This window comes from Cucurbita pepo, chromosome 2 (assembly GCF_057944985.1).
Source record: "Cucurbita pepo subsp. pepo isolate OVF chromosome 2, ASM5794498v1, whole genome shotgun sequence".
Classification (NCBI taxonomy): domain Eukaryota; kingdom Viridiplantae; phylum Streptophyta; class Magnoliopsida; order Cucurbitales; family Cucurbitaceae; genus Cucurbita; species Cucurbita pepo.
The window spans coordinates 3,870,561-3,889,227 of record NC_141799.1 but is presented as its reverse complement, the minus strand read 5'-3'; the positions used below and the strand labels follow the sequence as shown (position 1 = coordinate 3,889,227).

General features: G+C 39.4%; 4 protein-coding genes across 7 annotated transcripts; 1 reads left to right on the top strand and 3 right to left on the bottom strand.

Moving 5' to 3' along the window:
- Positions 1-732: 732 nt before the first annotated feature.
- On the top strand, positions 733-5,321 carry RUG3 (Regulator of chromosome condensation (RCC1) family protein). Its single transcript, XM_023668872.2, has 7 exons — positions 733-1,431; positions 1,886-2,025; positions 2,886-3,080; positions 3,942-4,070; positions 4,177-4,332; positions 4,638-4,818; positions 4,904-5,321. The coding sequence occupies exons 1-7, from the start codon at positions 857-859 to the stop codon at positions 4,917-4,919; spliced, it is 1,392 nt and encodes a 463-aa protein (XP_023524640.2). The 5' UTR covers positions 733-856; the 3' UTR covers positions 4,920-5,321.
- A 1,815-nt stretch (positions 5,322-7,136) lies between these two features.
- Positions 7,137-11,334, bottom strand: LOC111788532 (uncharacterized). 3 transcript variants are annotated; one of them, XM_023668874.2, is made up of 4 exons: positions 11,188-11,334; positions 10,222-10,403; positions 8,997-9,087; positions 7,137-8,784 (listed from the first exon to the last, which is right to left on the bottom strand). In XM_023668874.2, exon 4 carries the CDS (start codon positions 8,560-8,562, stop codon positions 7,306-7,308), a length of 1,257 nt encoding a protein of 418 aa, XP_023524642.2. In that variant the 5' UTR covers positions 8,563-8,784; positions 8,997-9,087; positions 10,222-10,403; positions 11,188-11,334; the 3' UTR covers positions 7,137-7,305. The 3 variants fall into 3 exon arrangements, with proteins under 3 accessions (XP_023524642.2, XP_023524641.2, XP_086977469.1); XM_023668873.2 differs by having other exon boundaries at positions 7,137-9,087; positions 10,222-10,397; XM_087121343.1 differs by lacking the exons at positions 10,222-10,403; positions 11,188-11,334 and having other exon boundaries at positions 8,997-9,860.
- Positions 11,335-11,470: 136 nt separating this feature from the next.
- On the bottom strand, positions 11,471-14,489 carry LOC111788533 (proteasome subunit alpha type-4). Its single transcript, XM_023668875.2, has 2 exons — positions 14,337-14,489; positions 11,471-12,503 (listed from the first exon to the last, which is right to left on the bottom strand). Exon 2 carries the CDS (start codon positions 12,489-12,491, stop codon positions 11,739-11,741), a length of 753 nt encoding a protein of 250 aa, XP_023524643.1. The 5' UTR covers positions 12,492-12,503; positions 14,337-14,489; the 3' UTR covers positions 11,471-11,738.
- Positions 14,490-16,382: 1,893 nt separating this feature from the next.
- On the bottom strand, positions 16,383-18,085 carry LOC111788530 (uncharacterized). Of its 2 annotated transcripts, XM_023668869.2 has the most exons (2): positions 17,252-18,083; positions 16,383-16,665 (listed from the first exon to the last, which is right to left on the bottom strand). In XM_023668869.2, coding segments are annotated over exons 1-2 (780 nt in total). In that variant the 5' UTR covers positions 18,031-18,083; the 3' UTR covers positions 16,383-16,664. The 2 variants fall into 2 exon arrangements, with proteins under 2 accessions (XP_023524637.2, XP_086977203.1); XM_087121077.1 differs by lacking the exon at positions 16,383-16,665 and having other exon boundaries at positions 17,251-18,085.
- Between the last annotated feature and the right edge of the window lie 582 nt (positions 18,086-18,667).

Below are 18,667 nucleotides of genomic sequence, written 5' to 3'. Positions count from 1 at the left end.
ACTCGTTTGTGCATGTTTTTCGGATCTATTAGTCATATCTATTGGCCTGATAAGAATACCATATAAATAGTTTTTTTTTTTTTTTCGTTCTTTAAACCTTTGACACGCTCAAAATTCTCTTAGTTAACTTATACATCAGAGCTAGTATTGCAGCCATCACATCAGTGTCCAATATCTTATCATGAAGATCATGTATGTTCCCTCTATTTGAATTTTGGCAACAAAAAGTTAGGCATCAACCATGGAGGAGAAATTGATTAGAGCATTACGCCAACGAAAAATCAGAGCAAATTGATTAGCACATTTGGCCAAGGAACCTAATGTTATGCTCATGTACGAACTTGATTGGCACCTATTGGCTAAGGTCGATTAGACTATCACTCAAGCTAAAAGAACCACACGATAAAGTAAACAAGATGAAAGTTGACAAGATCGTCAACCTACTCGATGAGCTCGAGGCTGACCAAACTGTAAGACAACTTGAACTAGAAGAATCACATGATAGACTAATTAAGAAGGCTGACGAAACGATTTAATGAATTTTATATTTTAATATTTAATACGTGTCTTCGGATTCATGTATAATATATTATTGGTCTATTTAAAAAATTTGTAAATTTAATAAACATAAAATTAAAAGTTTATTGTGAAATTAGGGTTCATCTCACAATCGTTAAATTCAGTTGAAAGAGGTATTAAAATATTTTAAAAATATATGTAAAAAGACACAAACATGATTTTCAGTTAATTTATCATAAATTTGGAAGAAACGAAATGGGATTCCGGTGAAGTAGGAGAAATACATTCTGATTCTGCCGCCCTACTGCACTGCCGACTGATCGATCGAGCTTTTGATATGTACTTTCTTCGCCCACATCGTTTTCTGGCAATCAATCTCACTCGTTGCCGACATTTCTCTTCTCCGATTGCTTCGCCTCCGCCGCCGTCCAGTTCGACAAAAGTTCCCTTGCTCTACAAACACGACTCTCCCGAAGGAAAGCATCCAATCAATGCCGAAACCACGGCTACCCTTCAGGTGCTTTCGTGGGGCAGAGGTTCCTCCGGCCAGCTCGGCGGTGGTACTGAGGAAATCCGTTTATATCCTTCCCCTGTGGCTAATTTAATTGTTCCTGATCTCCATACAATCGCTTTATCCCCGGGGCAGCTTCCGTCACGCTCCAGCGAGAATGGAGATTCTGGGGGTGAGGGTTCGTTCGAGGTCGGTATTTCTTGTGGATTGTTTCATTCTTCTTTGCTTGTTAATGGGAATTGCTGGATTTGGGGTAAGGGCGACGGCGGCCGTCTCGGTTTCGGCGATGAACACCCTGTCTTTATTCCCACTTTGAATCCTCGCTTAGAGGGTGTTCGTTGCATTGCTCTTGGGGGTCTGCATTCCGTTGCGCTCAACTCGCTTGGGCAGGTTTTAACTTGGTCAGTATTGCAACCTGATACGTATTTTCAATTTTACTAACGCTTTTAAGTTGGCTATTCAATTTGCTATTGAATCCCTTCTTGTGTGTAAGGATGACTCTGTTTCATGATTATTCTTAGCTCTTAATAAGATGATTTCGAAGTGTACAAGTTTACCTGAGAATTGCTTTATCATAATTTCAGGGGATGATTGACAGTGATTTTGAAATGTTTGTTGTATTCAAAACCCCACTTTAAATCAATTTTTATGAAAAGAAAATCGCCTTTAAAAGTATAAAATTAATTACAAAGTTGATTTTGATCATTTTAAATCACTCTCAAACATGTTTTAACTCCAATGCATGCCTTCAGTTCATATACTATTTAGACATCATGCTCCTTTACTTTCTGTTTCATGATTCTGTTCTTAAACTGCCAAACTTGATCTTCGGTCATTAAAAAATGAAGCTACCAGGGGTTACGGTGGCTTTGGTGCGCTTGGACATTCTGTTTATCACAGTGAACTGTCCCCTAGATTGGTAGAAGGCTCATGGAGGAGTAGAATAACACACATTTCAACTAGCGGTGCCCATACTGCAGCTATCACGGAATCAGGTTGTTTATCCCTTCATTGTATTGATGCTACCTTAGACAGAAAAATGAATATTTGCTGGGGAACTTAGGTTTAACAATGGCTAAAGGTTCCTTCATTGTGTGGGATTATATTTCTCTCATAAAAAAACCAGGAGAAGTGTAAGCTTCCGAACCGATAGGTTTGAAGGGCATTTTTAGTAATGTAAACATAATCAAGAACTAGGTATGTTATGCTCAAAGAATAAATAATTGTTGCAATCTGGTATAGCTCCTTACTGCTGATGTTACTTAGAGACACAAAATGATGAACCTCTGTTATTATTTATGTCCAAAGAAAATGGTATAAGGCCAAGTTCGAGAGCTTTCTATTCTCTCCCGTAAAATATCCCAAAAATGATCAAAGATGCCTCACTCCCCTCTCACTAATGTATTTAACCATGTTTAAGCATAAGTCCCTCTCATATTCCTCTAACAAACTACTTAACTAAGTGGGACACGCCGAACAAAACCCGTCTCCCTTACTCACAGATCAAGCCTCACCAGCCTTCCTTCTCTTCCTACCATACACTTCCACAACAATTGGTCTGTCTCAAAAGTAAGCTATGAGAATCCCTTCCTGATAATTTTAGTTTTATGAAGTGCCCTATCCTCAATTTTTGGATGCACCAAATCCAAATAGTCTAGATGGTTCTCATGAACTACTAATATTGCTGTTCCTGTTGGTTGCGTACAATATTTTCTTATAAAAAGATAATAGTATTAATTAAATGATCTTTGATGTTTATTTTCACACTTGTATCATCTATTCTTTCCCAAAAATCGGTAAGAATTTGCAGGTTTTCATATTAAAGTTATTTCTTCTTTTGTGTTCACCGATATAGGCGAACTATATACTTGGGGCCGAGATGAAGGTGATGGTAGATTGGGTCTTGGTCCAGGTCGAGGCCCAAATGAGGGAGGAGGACTGAGCATTCCTTCTAGAGTGAGAGCATTGTCTGCACCTGTGGCTGCTGTGTCTTGTGGTGGTTTCTTCACCATGGCTCTGGGAGTGGATGGGAAGCTTTGGAATTGGGGAGGTAAGAGTTTCAGTTTAATGCATGCCAACATAAGGGCATTACGATAAAGTTTCTCTGGTAACAGATGGATACTGAATTGAGACTATGATACTCGTTTAGAAATTAAAATAACAATCTAGAAATGATGATGCTTAATCATGATGTTTTTCCAAAATCAAAGTATCAGGAAATAAATTATTGGTGCTACTTCAATGTCTCTGAGGTCTTAAAAAGTTCAAAAAATTATAGTATTGCTGTAGAATGCTTTCAAATTGTGCTTGTAAAATAAGAAGCCACTATGCTCTACAAACATTTTTAAGGCTGCAATTACAGAATGATGGAAAGGTCTTTCACAGGCCAAATGCCAGAAAAAGCATTGAAGATATGCAACTGAATGCGTTAAATTGATAGGTCTTTGTCTTTGGGTAATGACACCTTGCATGATCAATGAATGACTTTCTATACAAAAAAAAAAAAAAAAAAAAAACACCTATAAAAAAAATGAATGACTATATTGTGGTGTCAGATTTTTACTGCAAAAAAACTTTTGCCTGGCCTGTTTGTGATAAAGTGTTCAGCCGATCAGACCTGGGCTCTTTTCGTGGCGGTGACTTTGATATTAGAACTTACATCTATATGCAAGATTTTACAACGTGGAAAAACTGAGCTAGTTAGTTCCTTTTACTTTGTTATGTTCCACAGTTAGAATTTTTAAATTTTGTTGCATCTTCCATGCTGCTAGGCCTTAAGCCATGAGGTTGTAGGTTTAGCCATTATAAATAAAGATTTTGAGCTTAGTTATCCTCTAGGAAAAAAAAAAAAATCAACTTTGCAAACCGACATTATTAACATCGCATACTTCACTGTTGGTAACTTATGCAGCAAACACCAACTTTGAGCTTGGTAGAGGCAATAAGAATGGTGGTTGGGAACCAAAACCTATTCCTAGTCTTGAAGACACACCCATCATTCAAATAGCTTGTGGTGGATACCACTCACTTGGATTAACGGGTAACTTGACTGTAGAAGCAGCCACATCTCACTTACTGGTTTTGCTCTTCGAGTTTATTATATTCACATCTTGTGTTTATTAAGGTTTCTTGCTATTCTAACCCAGGTGATGGGAAAGTACTTTCCTGGGGTTATGGTGGACATGGTCAGTTGGGGCATTCTTCTATACAAAATGAAAAAGTACCGAGAGTCATTGATGCTCTAGCTGATCAGCGAGTGATGTATATTGCCTGTGGTGGTTCCTCTTCAGCAGCTATAACAGGTAGCCATTGGTTATCTACTTCTATTATATATGTAGAATTTAATATCAAATTGTTTTGGTGCTTTCATACACGTTGACGTCGTTTTCTTCTGCCAGTTAGGCAGGAAGTTGAAGTCATTTTCACAGTTTAGTTAGTTTATTTATTATTATGATTATATTACATATTTAGCATTTGGAATGACCATCAACTTCTTTGGGAAAATACTTGCTTTTGCATTACGCTCTTACTTCGACATACCGTTCTGATCATTTCATTAGACACGTCTTTGAAAGACACTGATAAAGTCACTTCTGGATTGTGAAAGCTGAGGGCAAATTGTACATGTGGGGAAATTCTAAGGACTCTCAATTGGGTGTTCCTGGGCTGCCAGAGGCACAACCATGTCCTGTGGAGGTCAAATTTCTAATGGAAGATGATGGGTTGGGTCCCTACCATGTTTTATCAGTTGCAGTTGGTGCATCTCATGCAATGTGCTTGGTCTTAAGGTAAGACTTCCCCTAGGTGGTTCTGCTACCAAAACGTTGGGCGTTCTAATAAAAGTTCTTCATCCTCCTTTTCTTTATCACGCAGGAAAAACAGGATGTAAAATTCGTGGTGGTCCCGAGAAAAATCAAATAGAAACATTTGGCCGATATTCTTACAACTTACGAGCAGGGGACTTGGGATTTGAACTGCAAGAACAGCTGCCGCTCAGCATCTTTCAAATTGAGCGGCCACTTTTGATAAAACAATCACCTCACCTGTGTTCCCATTCGACTAGATAATCTGTTTACACTCACAGAACATTCAAAAGCATCATAGAATGACCATCTTTAGTTTTAGTCTTTCATTATCTTTTGCTTTTTCAAGGAAAGATATATAAAGTAGCCATTTGTTACCTCACACACTTAGAATGTTCCTTTGATTTCTTCTCATGATAATTGAGCTTTTCTCTTTATATCTTTGTTCAACACGAGAGTTATCCTCAATAAAAAGCATAAATCCTGAAGTACCGTCCCACCAACCCAAAAGTAGGAAGTACTTATTTATCGTTGAATAATGTGCATTATACATTATTGGCATTATTGAATGTTTGACACTTGAAGTTAAACATGATACATATTTATTCATGGAGTGTTAATATAACGTGTCAATGATGTTTTCTCATAACTCTACTGTTTCATTATTTGGTCAAGATTGCACTGATGAGTTTTGTAGGCTTTCCAACATGCACCATGGCTATCTGCAAGCCAAGGGCACCACGGGGGGGTAAGCTTGAAGTAGACAGGTCAGTGTGGTCCTTTTGATTATTTATTCAGCAACCAAAAGGGCTAAAAAAAGTGCACATGTTTGGTAGATTCAAAGATGTAAGATGGGGGATCAGAAGCACAAACACAGAGGGAGAAAGATGAACAAGATTGTGCTTAAAGAAACAACTTTTAAGATTGGCGTGTCAGGGAGTGCGCGCCCAAGGTCACGGCCAAGGCCAAGGCCAAGGCCTTGTCTGTGTTGTGAGAGCCATGCGTGTAAAGGTAAGTGGGATGGTCACTGGTTTAAGCTTATGGATCTGCATGTTCTGCTTTTTCTTTAGACTGTCATTATTGTGTGTTTCAAATATTACTTGAAATTCTAGGTTGCAGTGTCTATTCTCTTTCTATTCCTTGTGTCCCTACCATGCATTACTGTTATCCTTTTTCTTGTGGGGTAGTGTTAGTGATTTTATGGGATTATCACTCTTTCCTCAATAATGTTGCTTGGATTCTTGATTTCCCTCCCTAGAAATTATTGAATGATGCAGCACAATTATTTAGATTGTCACTGAGGAGGCGTATTTGGCTAACCATGTCAACTTGCCTCGCTTATCTTTCTATGGGTCGAGCTGCTTTTTGTCTTAGGTTTCCTCTTTCTTGAACAGATGCTTGTAAGGAATCGTGAGTGGGTATCAACTATAACCAAACAAAGATCAAAGATTTTCCCTCAAAAGCTATAAACTCGGTAAACATCGTCATTTAATATAATTGCTCTTGAACTTGTCTTCAAATCTATGTTTCTGAACCGTCTCGGAGAAGGCCACCAATCATAGTGACATACTCTTACCTTATTAGTTCATTTAACCTTTCACCAGGCAAGCTTACTAGTGTCTTTACTTGAGTTATAGTATCGTGTTAATCCTTAAATTTTAAAATATCACTTTTACGAGTATATATGAAGTGTTTATTCGATTATAGAAATATTAACTCTAAGAGAGGTGGGCTCGTGGGTTGGGTGCGTGACAAACTTCCCCTTCCTTTATTGCATTGTCTTATTTCCTTCTCTTTCCTCAAATCTCCATTTATTAATCTCACCCCTTCTTCCACTTATCTCTTTATTCATTACTCTTCTCCCTCACATTTGTTTCAACATATATTATTCAAATCTAGGTATTCTTATTTATAAGTTTATTTTAATTCATCCTCCCTTTTATAATTAGACATTCCACTCAGTTATTTGTATTTCAAACATTAATGATATCTTTTATTATTAAACTAAAAAGAAACATCGGTAAGTCATAATGCTCGTGTCTTTGTACTTCTCGTAGATTTGTAACTTTGTATGGATATCTTTCTAACTTATAAAATTTTGTAACTTTGTATGGATATCTTTCTAACTTATAAATTTCGAAGAGATGTCATGAACATTAATTTTTTAAAAAAAATTAAAAATATTATTAAAAATATTAAAAACTTGAATAATAATAGGGAATTAGAAATGTACTCTAATGGTTTCGGGATATAATATTTAAATAATTTTACATTTCAAAGGCGACTTCCATTCTCTAATAATATGAACCAACAAACTAAAGTATTCATTCGATCAGTGTTGCAAAACAATTACATAAACTCCCAATTGTGGAAAAAAAAAACACAAGATAAGAGATTCACACCCAAAAAACCCAATAAAAACGGGAAAAAAAAAACTTGTATTCTATGATCTATTAATAATTTTAGCTACTTTCATGGACTTTTTAACAGTGGACACTGCCACGGCGGCCGGGACAGCGGCGCGCCAACGCTGGCCGGGCAGGACTGTACGCTCACCGGCGGCTCCATGCAATTATAGGACAAACAAAGCGCCGCCCTGTCGGGCAAATCGGCACCGGCTTCCAGTGGAAACCCGGATATGAAATTGTGCTGTAAATACAGAGTGGTGGTGCTGCCGCTTCTCACACTCTTCACGTACTCCACCGGTATGGATCCGATGAGGCGGTTGTTGTTCAAGAACAGCGTCTCGACGCCGGCGAAAATCGCCGACATCTCTCCATACAGATTGTTGTGGCTCAAATCCACGACGGATCCAACCCCATACATCACCGGGCTTGTGTGGTCGGGCAGCGGTGGGACCTTGCCGGAGAAAGAATTCCGTTGGAGGAGCAGAGAGGAGAGGGAAGGGCGTGAGAAGAGAGAGAAAGGGATGGGCCCACTGAATCCGTTCACGCTCAAGTCGAGATACACTAACTCCGATAGAGAATCAAGCCCGTCGCGAAGAGGGCCCCACAGTGAGTTCTCTGAAAGCGACAGATACCGGAGAGACGACGGCAGCGACCGCGGAAGAGTACCGTTTAATTGGTTAGATTTCAAATCGAGATGAAGGAGAGGCGACGAAATGTCGGCAGGAATTTCACCGAAGAATTGGTTCGACGAGAGGATCAGAATTTTCAGGTCAGGAAGCTTAGTGAGCGTCGGGGGAATAATTCCGGCGAGCTGGTTATGACTGAGGTCGAGAGTGTGGAGACGAAAGAGAGCGGAAAGGGTGTCCGGAATTGTGCCGGTAAGGCGGTTGTTCGTTAAGGAAAGAACTCGAAGATTCCGGAGATAGCCCAGTTGGGGCGGAATCGGACCGGTAACAATGCCAGGGAAGAGGATGAGCTGGGTAAGCTCGGAGAGGTCGGAAATGGCAGCCGGTAGAGACCCAGCAAGGCCAGGCGAATCAGAGCCACCAGTGCCAAGAGAGAGAATTGTGACACGGCCGAGATCACAGACGACGCCGGAGAAGGAGGAGCAGGGATCCAGGGAGGAGAAGTCCCAAGTGGAGAAAAACCCGGGACCGGAATGGCTCCGGCGGAGGGGGAGATCAGTGAGGGTGTTTTTAATGACTCTTAGAGCTTGAAGATCGGCGGCGCTGATGTTCCCCTGCAACTGAAGGGACAGAGGAGGAAGGAGAGAGAGAATAAGGAGAAGGATGAGAGAGAGAGAGAAGGGAGTTTCAGCCATTGGAGCAGAGCAGAGCTGAGCTGAGCTAAGCAAGGATTTGGGAATGGAGGAAATGTTTGGAAGAGATCGTAAAAATGTGATCTTTAATCCAAAACAGGAAAAACAGAGGAGTTCATATGAAGTTAGGTCCACTGTTATGATGAGACTGTCAAATACACAATCACTCAAAGAGTTGATGAGACTCTCCTCTTGATACGTTGCACGCTAGGTTCGAGCACCCGCCTTAATAATTTCCATACAACGAGAGAGGACTCGATGTTAATATTTTTCCAAAATTTATAGAACAAAACGAACCGACACTACTTTAGAATATCTAATAATAAACTTGAAAGATTCGAGACATAATATTCTAAAAAACAGATCATATCGTTCATATTTGAGATGATTATACGAACAAAAAATATATATGTTATGGAGAGAAATTATTTACCGACCTTTCTTGTTCGAGAATGCCTTTCCTTCAACCACCTTATATTTATATCAATAAAGAGTATGTCCCTCCTAAGGGCTTCTCGTTGATCCCATCTGCAAAATGAGAAAAGGAAACAGTGGAAATACATTCATTGCAAACACAAAACAGTACAGGACCTAACTTAACAAACAATCCATCAATATATTCATCACACCAAACACAAAAAGTGGTTTCTAATGTTCATTAATATTGAAAGAGTGCAATTAATTAAAGAAATGAGAGATGTTTGTCACTAAGTGGGATCAGCAATACAAAAGGAAGAGCTGTTGAGGGAAGCTGCTATTTGCAAACATGTTAATCAGAACAAAGTTGTCAGACAAGTCTATAAACATAAGACATTGGCAATACAAAAGACGAGAGAAAGACAAAGGAGACCTAAAGCTTGATAGCACAGTGCCATACACTAAACCACATGGCTGCAAGCATGGGTATATATAATATCATTTACAATTACATATGGTGTCAGTGCTGTTTTCTTTTCTACCTTTTTAATCTAAATTTAGTTATCCTTTCATATGGTACCTATGATATAGATCATCAAATAGTGGGTGCAACCAATGTTTTCTAAGGATAGAATCCGAAACTTAACAACTAACTAGAATGCAAACACGCACAGTACGATGTGGTTGAGACAGTTCATGTATTTGCTAAGAATACGATAGACATCTCACCTCAAGTCATGATCGTAAACTTTACAAAGGTCGTTGAACTTTTAAGATTGTGTCTATTTAGTCCTTCAACCCTATCGACTATTTTTAAAAATTGACAAATTTACTAAAGAAAAACTATAAGTTTAGCATTTTACTAAACTTAGAATTCAATGTCATATCTATTAGATAATTAATTTTTTAAAATTTTGAGTATGTCAACAACCTATTCAAACACAAAACTAAAAGTTTAGAGACCAAAGTTTAGAGACCTATTAGGCATTTCAAAAATAATGCAACTTAGCTCAAAGATCTGTTCAATATTTTTTAAAGTTAATAGACCTGGTAAATATGAACTTAGAAGTTTTGAGACTAAACTTGTAATTCAAGCTTCTAGTTCTACGAGCCGTTTGGTATTAGATCCAAAATAAACAAATTTAATTCATGGAGGTAAGAGGGCATGTTATAATATACGCCAATGAGATTGCTCTGTTAGATTTAGAAACATGTGATGAAGAGCAGCACTATTTTTTTTCAAACCTGAGATTAGAGTGTATGGATGAATTGTGTCGGTAGTTGTAGAGCCAACATCCGCCATGATGATTTTGATATGGTAAAATCCAAATGACTTTTGCAGAGGTTCAATAATCGTACGTTATGCTCTGAAACGCAAATGGGCAGACATCCATGTGGAGAGCTTTGGAGGCTTCTGCTATCTGAAACTAAAACAATGAAATGATGTCAATGAAAATCTCAGTTATTTAATGATAGAACAGAGAAGAAATCAGCAATTCCACAGAAACATGTTTTGCTTTTGCTTCAGTTTCAAATTTCAATCACATCATGCATTGAAAATGAGGACATATTCCAAATCCCTTGAATTGCCATTCTCAATTCCACATATGGGGCAGTGAGCCTGAAAGAATTTACCCTTCAGGATGCAATGGAGATCAAAGGAAATGGCTGATTGCACCCAAAACAGTATTTAAAACCAGAATTCACAAAGGAGTTTGATGTGTGGGTTATAGATAGTGAAGTAGATTCACATTTGATATGTGGATCCCTTCATCCCAAAAATGAATAACATCTAGCAGCCTAAAAACTTATGAGATTTGATTGTCGGAGGCAGGTGGCCCAAGAGGCTTTCAATCCCCGACCAGTTGGTCGATGGATTTGAAGGACCTTTACTCCATGGATGTCAAACCAACATCATGTTTAAGGTTTTGAATGAAATCGTGTGAATCAAATTACAAATACATCCAAACCCATCAATTTAAAATGAGCTTCTACCACCAAATTTTAGCCATGAACAGAGCAGTTCATAATATCGCGACAAGCCCATCATGCATCGTACAAAAAACAAAGGCATCCCAATGGAGAGAACTTAGCTATCTTTTAACGTAAATTAGTGTAGAAAAGAATCAACAGCAAAGTTTAAATGGCAAATTCACTAGCAACTGAGATTTTGAGAATGAAAAGGAAACTATAGCGAAAGACGAGAATTACCTGAGGTCTAGGTGCATGCTATGGCTTCCTCATGCACTCTCTTTCGACGCAGCCACGATAACTTCTGCACAATTTATTTTTCCCTTCTCTCTTCTTCTAGCGTTCTCATTTTCCAGGTCAAGAAGTAACTGCTTCTCTCTCACAAATTTGCAAGGGAAAAGGAGGCTCATACCTTGGAACGAAGGGCCTTTGCCCTTCCCTACCTTGAGAGAGAGAGGAGAGAGAATGCAGTAACCACAGCTAAAGGTATGCAATTTAATTGATAGTACATGACAGACAAGGATGATAAAAATAGCAGATAAGCTCAAGTTTCGGTGTTCGTCAAACAAAAAGATAAAAATAATTGCAATGTAATAACTTGACTTGATAGTTGCACATGGTAAGGATAATTAACGGCGTTTCTAACATGAGTAAATATAAACTTTATAGAGTGCACATTAATAAAACCAACAATCTAACGACATATCCAAACACCAGTGTTCACTTCAGGTCATATGAAGAAGATGAAATGCGTTGGACCAAGCACGATAAGTAATCCAGCATCTAGTCGTTTAGGAAGCCTCAGCAGCCGGTTGAGTCAAACCAGACTTCACCAACAACTTGCTTAGGGACTCGGGCGAGCGAACTTGATACTTGACATTTCCAGAGGGTGAAAGGACAACCTCAGCTAATTCAAGCTTATCTGAAGTCAGACTTGTGCTGTCCATGGTTTTGCTGAGCACCTTAAGTGCAAGCTGGATGGCTTCTTCCCTGGTGATATCATCCTTGTAATCCTGTTTGAGCATCGACTGTGCTGCCTGGTTGTTTGCACCGATTGCAGCAGCCTTCCAACCGCTATAGTTTCCACTTGGGTCACTCATGTATAATTGAAAGCCATAATTTTTATCCCATCCAGCAAACAGAAAAGAAACGCCAAAGGGCCGTAGACCACCAAACTGAGTGTAGCCTTGCTTTGTATCACAGAGAGATTGAACCAGTTGCTCAACGGGCATTGGCTCTTGGTAACCATAAGTGTATCGCTGGGCTTGAACTCTTGCTGTGTTGATTAATATGTTTGCATCAGACATTATTCCAGCCACAGCACATGCAACATGATCATCAATTTTGTACATCTTCTCCGTGGAAGTTGAGGTCTGCAGGAGTTTGGAGGTGACCTTCTTCTCACCAATCAAGACAACTCCATCTTTAGACAATATCCCAATTGCAGAGCCTGCATTTCCAATTGCCTCCATTGCATATTCAACCTGGTAAAGACGACCTTCTGGAGAGAAGATTGTTGTTCGGCTATCATATCGCCTAGACATGTTTTTGTTATCCTGTTATGAAGAGTGAGAAAAAAACCAGTAGGACAGTAAGAATGGATAATCTAGCAGGGCAGAATGATCCCACTCAAAGTGGCATGGATGAAGTGATGGGAGACAAACATGACAACATACTAATGACACCTCTTTCATAAAAATATAACAAAGACAAAGGGACCAAGTATATTTATATATATAATATGTATGTATGTATTTTAAATCCAATTGTATATTTTTGTACGTTTCAACACTTCCAACGTAATGAATTGCATGATTTCTGAGGATCTAGAAATGCATGATTTCTGAGGATCTAGAAATGCATTGCCATATTGGCATTAAAAAGTATCTCCCCTCTCACACCCACACCCAAATAACTTCACTCTCTCTCTCTCTCTCTCTCACGTACACACACACACACACACACACACACATCCAAACAACTTTAGTCAGCTTCCTCCATCCCCCATGAGTTGCTGCTCCCCCATAGCGCAGTTTATCTCCCCTTTCTATATTACAGAATAATTGTTCTACTCTATCAATGATGATAGAGAGTACACTTTTGTTACAAACCGGAGGGTACAAAACAGGATACAGGGCATAAAAATCCAAAGGAAACAAAACAAAAACTACAAGTTGCATGAATACATTTGTTCATGTGCATTATAGAGACACATGAATGAATGGTCCAGCTCAAGTCCATATTGCAGTCAGAAATCCCCTCGCTCACCACCTTATAGAAATACAATTGCTAGAATTAATATTTTAGTGGGATGCCTCATTTTTAATCTACAATAGGAGTCAATAATAGAGTCAAGACCAAAAAAAGAACTATATTCTCTCACGATACATAGCTTTCCAGACTATCTTCATTGACAACGACGCAGAGAACAAATTGACTCCTATTGAAATTTTAAAAAGAAGACTCAATAGTTGCATTGGATTTTCCTGACTTCCAACCTCTAGTGTCAAAACAGTCCGAGTCTAAAATGCCAGAGCTTTTCAATGAAAGTTAGAGACAGAAACTACATTTGCATTTATTTTGTCAACTAATCGAGTTGAGGAATTAGAAAAGCGGTATTCAACTATCTAAACGGTATCTCAGACCTACTTCTCGCACTAACCAATTGAAGAAAACAGCCTTGCAAATCAACCATAAACGGAAAAGCTAGATACTTCAAGGACTTCCACTATAATATTCTTTGCATTGATCGTTCTCCAACCAAGGAGTCACTTGGATATTACTCAACAAGGATAGTATACCAAATGGATAAATCTTCAAAAGGAAAACTCCATAATCATTTCCTATCTAACACCGTATTCCTTCCCCACATTAGGACCACCACCTGTAAGGGTTGAATCACTATCTCCCTAGACACCAAAGTACTCCATAATGGGAGAATCCAGAAAGTGGCTCCCAGTACTTGATAGGCCAATCAGGGGAGAGAGCTGGTTAATCTTTCCAATGACTAGTTAGCATTCTGAAACACTTACAGTTCGCCTAATTCCTAAAACCATAAAATAAAATAATGAAACGGATCGCAGAATCCCATCCCACGTCTCTTAAACCTTGAATGTATTTTCAAAATTCCACTGCTATGTTCAACTCATAACGAACACTTCTCATATTCCACTTTTTCACTCTCCCCCTACCCATACTATGCCCAAAGCAGGTGAACGCGACCGAACTTCGAAAGACAACAGTTTCCAGTATTTCCTTCCAAATTTCCTCCTCTATTTTGCAATTTGATAGCTACACAACCCTCGAAGATCCATTTTTCGTAAAGCGAACTTCCAAATGTCTGCCTATTCCAAATTTAAACGATCAAAAGAGAAAAAGTAGAACATCACCTGGAAACGAAGTTCAGGAACAGCAACAAATTGAAGAAAGAACTAGCCAGCCAGGCCGCTCGCTCGCTCAGATCGCTGATGTTGTACAGAGCAGAGCAGATTTGTACTTCAGCAAGTTCAGCGACTAAGCTACCGGCTTCTTCCTCAAGAAAACTTCGCCTTTCCAGTGGGCCTGTTGTGGGCCCATGAAAGTTGGGCTTCTGGTTAAAATCAGGCCCGGCCCAATATAACATTATAAATATTTTCAGGAAGTGTTCGAACCCTAGCAAATCCACATATTCAAAATTATTCATTAAATTAAAATTTTTAATTTTTTTTAATTATTTTATTTTTATTCGGGCGGGTAGAAGTTCAGCTCGGTTTTTTTTGGTGTCGTAGGGGAGGGATTGACCTTTCTAACGCATATTCAGTCGTACCGGCATGGCCCCACTGATTTTTTGTCGATCGGAGCGCAGCGCAACCCAGTTCTACTTGACTAAGTCCCGTGCTCGTCCAAGGAGGGAGTTTGCTTTACCCAACTCTCTTTTTGATAAGAAGGCAGAACCCAACTCCCCGACCCAACATTCATTAGTTTCGAATGAAGAATGAAGAGTGCCCTTCCCCTGCAGCAAATCTTTCTTCTTCGTTTCTATTCTAGCTTTACCGCGAGTAGATATTGTCCTCTTTGCACTTCCTATTCTCATTAACAGCATTTAACCAACCTGGCAACCATATGCTTCGACCCGCATTGAACGCCGGGCTGCTTGTTGAAGATAAAAGTACATCGAACCCATATGAAGTTTTACCATGAGCCGATTGAATCCATTGGGCAAAAATGGGTTCGATTAAGATTTGTTTCTCTGAGTACCAAAAGCAAGCATGACATCATTATGAACGTAAAGCCCCAAAGTATGGAACCCCAGAAAAAGGCTGGTCCAACTTAAATGGGATATGATAGCTTCTTTATGGTCTAACATTCTTGCCAATACATTATCTTTCCTTTCAAGCTTTTAAAACGCGTATGAACTTTCCCTTTTACACGTCTTTCATAGTTACATGGCAGAATAGATACTAATCCAGATACTTATTGTGAGATCTCACATCGATTGAAGAGAGGAACAAAACTTTTTTTTATAATAGTGTGGAAACTTGTGCCTAGCACAGGTGTTTTTAAACCATGAGGTTGGCGACGATACGTAACGGGCCCGAAAAAAAACAATATTTGTTAGTGGTAGACTTGGACTATTACAATAAAGACATTAATTGTGATGTCCCACATTGGTTGGGGAGGAGAACAAACCATCATTTATAAGGGTGTGGAAACCTTCCCCTAGTAGACGCATATTAAAGCCGTGAGGGGAAGCTCGAAAAGGAAAGCCCAAAGAGGACAATATCTGCTAGCAGTGGATCTGGGTTGTTACAAATGGTATCAGAGCTAGGCACTGGACGATGTGCCAGCCTTCTCGCTATTCCCCGAAGGGGGGTAGACACGAGGCGGTGTGCCAGTAAGGACGCTGGGGCCCAAAGATGGGTGGATTTGGGAGTGGTCCATATCGATTGGAGGAAGGAAAGAGTGCCAACGAGGATGCTGGGTCCCGAAGGGGGTGGACTGTGACATCCCACATTCGTTGGGGAGGAGAACAAACCACCATTTAAAGATGGGTGGATTTGGGAGTGGTCCATATCGATTGGAGGAAGGAAAGAGTGCCAACGAGGATGCTGGGTCCCGAAGGGGGTGGACTATGACATCCCACATTCGTTGGGGAGGAGAACAAACCACCATTTATAAGGGTGTGGAAACCTTTCCCTAGTAGACCCTTTTTAAAGCCCAGAAAAGTCGAAATAAGACAACTAGCGGTGGTTAATATATATGGAATAAATTCTTTCTAACATTTTGAATTACAATCATTTTAAATTTATGAGACAAAATTAAAAATTAATTTTTTTTTTTTTTTTTTTTTTTTTTGTAATTTATAGCTAATTAATGTTTTTTTAATTTTATTATTATTATTATTATGCAGTTTGAGGTATTAATATTTATTTACCGAAAATAAAAAAGACAAGCAATGAGTATATTTAAAAATATTATTAAAATGATTAAATAAAAAACAGTCACTTTTTGTGGCACAGAACATAGATTTGATATTTCATACTACACGACAACAAAACAAACACATAAAATTAAAATTAAAATTAAAATTTCACACCAAACCAAACATTTCACGTTCTTATCGACCAAATTAATAATTAAAAAAAAAAAAAAAAAAGTAGGGTTGTCTTGTCTGCTTCTACTGCTGTCACTTGCCAATTTCGAATATTATTATTATCTTTTTCCGTCCGCCCGTGACTCCTGAAAAAATAATAAATAAATATTAATAAATCTGTTAAAAATCTATTAAAATATTTTCACCACTCAATTATTTGGACCCCATTTCCATGACCTTCCATGACCTTATGTCAATGGTTCCACGTCTCCACGTACCCAATTTTTAATCATTATTTACTATTTTCTTTATCAATCCTATTAAAAAAATTAGATCTATTCAATTTTAAGGGCGTACGGTTAAATTGGATCATGAACTTATTCGAACTCATCTAAATTAACCAATGAGGATTCTATTGACATGTTAAATTAAGAACATGACTCTCATTAGGTTAGGTTAGAAATCACAACTCTTCCTAATGGTATGTGTTGGATGATGGAGTCCACATCGACTAATTTAAGGTGAGTTTATAAGTGAGGAATAAGCAAAACCATAAGAAGTTATGTTCATACCATTGTAGAGAGTCGTGTTCGTCTAACAGTATGATATTATCCACTTTGAGTATAAGTTTTATTTGCTTTGAAAATTTTATAGATTGAATTGATTAGTTAATTTCTTTAGATAGGTCGGAAAAAAAAATGAAAATAAATGACTCGAACAATTGAGACTTACTAGTAAGCGGGGCATTGGAAATCGGAGGGAGCGTGTTTGCCACAGTCGATGAGTACTTGAAGGGCAATGGGGATGATGAGGTTGATATTCAGAAGCTTAGCTCTAATGGTGGTGCAAAGGCACACCGCGGCGTCCAAATCCACGAGCCCTTCAAGAACCGGGCAGCAAGTTTGTTTGGTTTGGTCGCCAATTCCGATATGGATCAGCCCACCCAACAAGTCCACACACGCATCCAGCTTCAGCGTGTCAATGGGGCATGTCCCTTGCTTTGGCGGCGGCGGTGGGCACGGTGTGTTTGGTGATGGCACTACTGGAGCTGGCTTCACTGGTGGTGGTGGGCTAGGCACTGGCACGTATGTTGGTGGGGGTGGTGGTGGGCTAGGCACTGGCACGTATGTTGGTGGGGGTGGTGGTGGGCTAGGCACTGGCACGTATGTTGGTGGGGGTGGTGGTTTGGATACTGGTGGCTGGACGTAGGGTGGAGGAGGCTTGTGTACTGGTGGTTGGACGTAGGGTGGAGGAGGCTTGGATACCGGCGGCTTTGGGACATAGGGAGGAGGAGGGGGTTTGACGGTGGGGGGTTTGTAGGAGGGCGGGGATTTGGGGGGTTTGTAGGAGGGCGGGGATTTGGGGGGTTTAGGGGGGAAATGCGGCGGTTTGTGCTTGGGGGTGGGAGGACGGTGGGAAGGGGGGTTGTCGCAGTCGCATGCGAGGGCGGAGAGAAGGGCGGAGAGGTTGAGGAGGAGGAAGAGGGAGAGGGAAAGGGAGAGGTTTCCCATGTCTTTTGTGAGTAAGGGAAGGAAGTGATTGTGATTGTGAAGCACTTGGGTGAAGGGTTTAGGGTTTTTATAGGCAAAGAAATGTGTGTAATGTGGGGTAGTGATTGGATATCTTAAAGAATAATATTAGGTAGAGGTGGATATCGTCCCAATTTTAGCTAGATATTATCCGTTTTAGTCTCTTATGTATCACTCTCAGCCTCACTGGCACACCCCAGTGTCTAACTTTGATATCGTTCGTAACATTTCAAACTCACCACTAGCAAATATTGTCTTCTTTACCCATTACATATTGTTGTCAGTGTTTACTAGGTAGAGATTTCCACACCCTTGTAATGAATGTTTCGCTCCTCTCTCCAACCGATATGGAGTCTCACAGGTAATCAAAAGGTTTTATTAGTTATGAAGTGTTCTTTTTATATTTTTGATAAACTACTTTAATATTATGCTCGTCGTATTTATTATCGCTCTTGAGTATGCCACCCAACTAGAATTTAGGTCACTAGTGGTGCAAACGACCTACGCCTCCACCTCGACTTGAAAAACGATTTTATAAGCTAACAAGCAGTAAAAAAAACAATAACAAAACAACGATAACATATAACACGGATAAGAAGATTTGATAATAAGTCTGTAT